Source organism: Silene latifolia, chromosome 10 (assembly GCF_048544455.1).
Source record: "Silene latifolia isolate original U9 population chromosome 10, ASM4854445v1, whole genome shotgun sequence".
NCBI classification, from domain to species: Eukaryota; Viridiplantae; Streptophyta; class Magnoliopsida; order Caryophyllales; family Caryophyllaceae; genus Silene; species Silene latifolia.
In genome coordinates, this window is record NC_133535.1 from 23,551,935 (window position 1) to 23,558,467 (window position 6,533).

The following is a 6,533-nucleotide window of genomic DNA, read 5'->3' on the forward strand; positions in this document are numbered from 1 at the left end:
CACTTCAAAACCTTGTGTCTTTGAATTACCTCACGCGAAAACAACTCCTAGGGTTTCCTCACGAAATCTCTAGGGCTCCGTCTTATCAATCTTCGTCTTTCATCCTCTTGCTCGAGGCTTCATCTCACATCTTCGTGAGATAGGGCTTGCGTTTGTTTGTTTTTCTTTCTTTGTTTCTTTGTTTTGTTTGTGCAGGTGTCAAAGATGAGCGTCACATTTGGCCAACACCGAGATGGGAAAGAGCCTATGGGGGAGGAGGAGATTTCGTTTGAATGGGAGGAGGGGACTAATGAAACGGAGGGGAAGTCTTCTTCGCTGTTGGTGGGGAAATTATGGGCATCAATATCAATTAATGTCAAAGCCGCAATCGAGACTATGATAAATCTATGGAATCCGACGAAACCAATTATGGGGAATGTGGTTGATGCGAAGGAGAAAACCTTTATCTTTCGCTTTGACTCTGATCGAGATAAGGCTATGGTTTTTGAAGGACAACCGTGGCACTTTGACAAGTTCTTATGGTGTTTTACGGAGCCAAATTGTACGGGTAAGCTTACTGATATACCGCTTTTTCATTTTCCGATTTGGGCAAGAATCTATGATTTGCCAATTGCGGGGAGAACCAGTGAGACGAATGCCAGGCGTCTAGGGGATTCTTTGGGATCGTTTATCAGCGTGGAGTATGGTCCAAATGTAGAACTTGAGAGGGCTATTAGGGTTCGAGTGCTGTTGGATGTTCGACGACCCCTAAAAGCGTCTATTCCTATTCGTATGAAGGGAGATCGAACAGTGGATTTTAATGTCAAGTATGAACGCCTCCCCACATATTGTTACGGGTGTGGTATCATAGGACACGGGGAGAAAGATTGTGAAGACGGCCCATACGAGGATGATGAACTTAAGTTTGGGGATTGGTTACGAGCATCACCGTGGAAAGTTGTTAAAACCGTGAAGGATGGACCAGGGAAGGCTGCCCGAAATCTGAATTCGAGCTTCGACGCTGCTAAAGCTCAAGAATCCGATGAGGCTATATCTACTATGATCGAAAAATTAAAAGCTATTGCCATTAATCTTCGCATGAAGAAAAGTGTAAGCATCGTGGAGGAGAACCGTGGGGGGGGGGGGGGGGTAAGGCTATAAACGGGGTTGAGGAGGGAGGAGCTACTGTTACTGTAAGTCAGGCGAGTAGGAGTGGGGGACAAATGCAGAGGGGGGAGGGTGGCGTGGCTTTTGATTGTGAAGTGGGTGTAGAATCAGGGGTGACGCACAAGCAGCTGATAGGGGGGCGGGAGGAAGCACAAAATAATGGAGACTCTGAGGTGCAATTACAACATACTATGGAAGTCGACAAAAGGGGGGAGAGTGAGGGGGAGATGACGGTGCAGGGAGGGGAGTTGAAAGGAGTGCAGGGGGGTCCAGCAGGAGGTCAGGGGGGGAAATGGACAAGATTGGCGAGGCAAGTCATCGAGAAGAAGGGTGCACGATATACCCTTGACCCGAAAATGAATGTAAATGATTCGGGGAAAAGGGGAAGGGAGGATAACAGTTGTGGGAGTGGACAAAAGAGGTTAAAACACGGTGTTGACGGGGGCGTCATGATACCTGAGGCGGAGGTTGACGGTGGTCAACCCCGCCAGGCCCAATGAATATCCTAAGCATCAACTGTCGGGGCTTGGGCAACCCCGACACGGTTAGTGCCCTTCGTGCCCTGGTACGAAGGGAGGCCCCGGCCATAGTGTTTCTTTGCGAGACCAAACTCTGTGGTCGTGAGATGAGGAGGGTGAGGGAGAGACTGGAGGGATACTTCGGGATGGAGGTGGATAGTATGGGGAGGTCAGGGGGTCTTGCTATGTTGTGGCAGAAGGATATTGATTGTCGGTTCATGTCTGCTTCAGTTCACCATATGGATTTTACAATCTGTTATGATGGGAAGGAGTGGAGGCTTACGGGGTTTTATGGTTGGCCGGCGGTCTCAGACCGTCACTTATCTTGGGAGCTGCTTCGGCTGCTTGAGAGGCAGTCGACGTTGCCGTGGGTGTGTATTGGTGATTACAATGAGATCCTGTTTTCTACTGAGATGAAAGGGGGTAGTCGATCGCAATGGCAGATGAATAATTTCAGATCAGCTGTGGATGATTGTCAATTGCGGGATGTTCCGTGGGTTGGGTACAACTTTTCTTTTGATAACGGACAAGCAGGAGAAGCTAATAGACAATGTATGCTAGATAGAGCTCTTTGCACATCTCAGTGGCTTGACTTCTACCCTCACGCTCGTCTTTTCTACATGGACCGTGAGTGGTCGGACCATGCCCCGATCAAGCTTTGTCTAAATGCGAAGGAGTTGGAGGCGGCCAGAGTGCGACCGTTTCGTTTTGAACAAATTTGGGTTGGAGAGGATGGGAGTGAGGATGCCGTGGAGAGAGGGGTGGCGAGGGGAAGAGGTGACTTGGTGGCGGTCCTTGATGAATGTGCGCGGGAATTAAGAGGGTGGCAGAAGATCAATATAAACAAAATAGGCAAAGAGATAGAGAAGAAGAGGAAGCAGCTGGCACGATTTAATGAAGGGGATCGTTCTGAGGAAAATGTGCAGCGAAGAAGACAACTGGTGGCGAAAATTTCCAATCTTCGTCGCCAGGAAGAACAATATTGGAGACAAAGGTCAAGAGCGCTGTGGCTTAAAGATGGGGACCGAAATACCAAGTTTTTTCACACTCGAGCAGGAGAACGGAAAAGGAAAAATTATATTGCAAAGCTAATTGATGATGAAGGGGCTGAAAGGGTGGGTACCGAGGCTGTTACTAATGTGGCGATGGAATATTTTCAAGCTCTCTTTACTTCTTCGAATCCCACCAACTTCGATGATGTCTTGACGGGAATTGGGGGTCGTGTTACTGAGGTAATGAACGAAGGCCTGCGAAGAGATTACGGGGAGGGGGAGGTGCTCGAGGCCTTGAATCAAATGAACCCCTTAAAGGCGCCGGGTCCGGATGGTATGAATGGCCTCTTCTATCAAACTTATTGGAGTTTGGTTGGGCCGGAAGTGGTTCGAGCTGTCCTTGCTATCCTTCGAGGTGAGCGGTCTCCGAGAGATATTAATAAAACAAACATTGTTCTCATCCCAAAGAAGAAGGCCCCGGATAAAATACGAGACTTTCGGCCGATTAGCCTTTGCAATGTTGTATACAAGCTTGTCTCGAAGGTCCTTGCAAATCGTCTGAAGCAGTTCTTGGGGGACATCGTCTCGGAGAATCAAGGGGCTTTTACGCCTGGGAGAACAATATCGGACAACGTTCTTATAGCTTTTGAGGTGTTTCATGCTATGAAGAGCTCGCGACAGGTGGAAGGAAATATGGCGATCAAATTGGATATGGCAAAAGCATATGACAGGGTTGAGTGGCGGTTCCTTTATAGGGTCCTTTGCGTTATGGGTTTGGACAGAAATTGGGTTGATCGGGTTATGGCTTGTGTGACCTCGGTCTCCTTCTCGGTTTTGGTAAATGGGAACCCATCCCGTACCTTTCGACCAACTAGGGGATTACGACAGGGCGACCCTTTATCCCCTTATCTGTTCATTCTTTGTGCGGAAGTTTTGTCGAGTTTAATGCGTAAAGCTGTATCTGATGGAGCTCTCCACGGGGTCAGGATTTCGAATGGGGCACCAGAAATTTCCCATTTACTCTTTGCAGACGATAGTATTTTCTTTACTAGAGCCACAGAGGAGGAAGCTGCAGCTGTGTGTGATATTTTGAGACGGTACGAATATGCCTCTGGTCAGCTGGTAAATCTTGATAAGACTACCGTTTCTTTTAGCAAGGGGGTGCCACTAACGAAGAGGAGTAATCTAGCGACAAGGTTGGGTATTATTGAGGTCGAAGAGCAGGAGCGATATTTGGGGCTTCCTACGGTGGTGGGACGTTCTAAGAAGGTGCTCACTAACATTCTGCGAGACAAGCTGAGCAAAAGGTTGGAAGGTTGGCGTGGGAAGATTTTGTCTAGGGCTGGTAAGGAGGTTCTTTTAAAGGCTGTTGCCAATTCACTCCCTACCTATGTTATGAGTTTTTTTAAAATCCCCGTTAACTTTTGTGAGGAGCTCAGAGGTATGATGTCGAGATTTTGGTGGGGACATGAGGAGGGGAAGAGGGGTATCTCGTGGGTTTCGTGGAATAAGCTCTGTCAGCCCAAGGGAATGAGAGGGATGGGCTTCCGTGATTTCAAGCTGTTTAACCTTGCTTTGTTGAGTAAACAGGCGTGGAGACTCATGACGGAGACGGAGAGCTTATGGGCTCGTGTTATGAAGGCTAGATATTACCCGAATGGTGAGTTCTTGTCGTCAAACATTGGCAATCACCCTAGCTACACTTGGAGGGGTATATGGGAGGCGAAAGGGGTGCTCGGCTTGGGTCTGCGAAGGCGCATAGGAGATGGGTTATCTACTCGGGTATGGGGTGATGCATGGGTGGTGTCGAATCAAATGGGAAGGGTTATTACACATCAACCCCCGGGGCACGCAGATATGAGGGTCGCGGACCTGCTTATTGACGGTGGCAAGGCTTGGAATGGGCAGCTGATTGACGATATTTTCTTGGGGTTCGAAGGAGCTCGGATTAAGAATATCCGTCTTAGTGAGAGTGCTATTAATGACGAGTGGTTTTGGTGCGCGGAAAAGGACGGAGTGTTCTCTGTGAGGTCGGCCTATCGACTGTTAGCGGGTGGTAGTGCTTTCTTGGAAGTGGGGGGAGCGTCGAATTGGGAGAGGGAGAAATGGTTGTGGACTAGGCTCTGGAAAATCCCGGTGTGGCCTCGAGTGAAGCTTTTCTTTTGGCAACTGTGCAGCGAAGCTTTAGCAACAAGAGCAAACATCGCCACTCGAATTCGAGGTGAGTCTTCTTTCTGTTCTTTTTGCAATTCTTGTTTTGAGTCAAGTTTACATGTTTTCCGAGACTGCGGGGTGGCTCAAAGGGTTTGGGAGGGACTCGGCTTGGCAGGGGAAGAGATGGATGCGGGAGAGGGGAGTGTGCGGGATTGGATTGAGGCGAAGTGGAAGGAGTTTGGAGGGAGGGAATGCGGTTGGTTTATGGTGGGTTGTTGGGCGTTGTGGGAGCATCGCAACAAGGTTATTTTTGAGGCTCGGGAGGTCGACCCAGATAGTGTGGTGAAGCGGGTAAGAGGAGTCATGGAGGAGATAGAAGGTGGGGGATATGTGTGGCGGGGTACAAGGGATGAGGAAGGAGGTGGGAGGAGGGAGAACCCTCGGAGAGGTTGGGTGGCACCTACAGAAGGGTATGTGAAAGTGAACGCGGATGCAGGTGTTCAAGAAGGGGCGGGTGTGAATCTGGGTATGGTGTGCCGAGATGGAAGGGGCCGGGTGCTTTGGGGAGCGACGCATGTGTTGGAGCAGCTGTGGGAGAGTCACATTGCGGAGGCGGTGGCGGTTCTGGAAGGGATTAAGGAAGCACGGCGAAGAGGCCACGAGAACATTATCGTCGAAAGCGATTGTCTACAAGTTATTGAAGCTCTGCGGAAATCTAGTTCGGGCAGAAGTATTTTTGATTTAGTTTTAGATGACATTCGGTCTTTATGTTTCTCTTTTAATTCTGTTATTTGGTCTTTTACGAGTCGTTTGAACAATGGAGTAGCTCATGCGCTAGCGCATCCGTTTCCTAGAGTAGTTGGCAAGTATGTGTGGTCAGAGGGATTGCCTTTGATCGCGAACGATGCGGTTGTTTCGGATTTATTAGTAATGCAGTAGAGACTTCGAGTCTCCTTTCAAAAAAAAAAAAAACCTTGTGTCTTTGCATTTTCGTTTTTGTTCATTTCATTACGTTAATAATCACTTAGTTAATTAGTTAAAGTTTAATCAATAAACTTTAAGTAATTAATTACTTTGATATAAAATAAAAAGTGGGCATAAGTTTTTAAATACTCAATTCACCCCCCTCTCGAGTATTTCGGGTGTGATAGACTCTTCAATAGCATTTATGATTCTCTGTATATTGTTTATTGTTTATCTAAGTAGATGATTTTTCAAGCTTTAACTACCTCCAATGGTGTACGCAGCTCATGAATTGGTTGTTTTTACAACCTAGTTCCGTTTAGAATGTCGGTTGTTCATTTGTTAATGCTATGAATTTACTCGTATAAATTTGATTTGCATTCGAATTTCCTAATTGTTTGTTTGGCTAAGATATTTTCATTTTAAAATCGGAATTTACTCGAAATGCATGAATTTCGATTTCAGTATGTTGGGAGTTCAAACTCGTATAAATTGGTGATGACACAACAGTAATTTTATGAGAGATGATTCGTGCACCTAAAAATTGTTATGTCTTAGTTATAGCCTTATAGGTGCTTTTGGAGGAGTTCGCTGTGAATTAATTTGAATTTTAGGTTTGTAGAAATAATTTAATTATTCTGTGTTAGTGGTTTAATTTTCATTGTATTGGGTTCTAATTGTTGGATTCGTATTGAATCTAGGTCTTGCTTTTGGATATGTTGGTGCTTTTCAGTTCTGAATTGATGTTTTAATTTTTAAA

General features: G+C 46.7%; 1 protein-coding gene across 1 annotated transcript; it reads left to right on the forward strand.

Annotated features, from left to right (window-relative positions):
* Positions 1 to 1,825: 1,825 nt before the first annotated feature.
* On the forward strand, positions 1,826 to 5,749 carry LOC141607289 (uncharacterized). The gene has a single exon (XM_074426646.1). The coding sequence runs from the start codon at positions 1,826 to 1,828 to the stop codon at positions 5,747 to 5,749; it is 3,924 nt and encodes a 1,307-aa protein (XP_074282747.1).
* Positions 5,750 to 6,533: the final 784 nt, after the last annotated feature.

Bases quoted from the DNA above. Each gene is read 5' to 3' on its own strand.
- LOC141607289 (XM_074426646.1), top strand. From the start codon at position 1,826: ATGGGGAGGTCAGGGGGTCTTGCTATGTTGTGGCAGAAGGATATTGAT.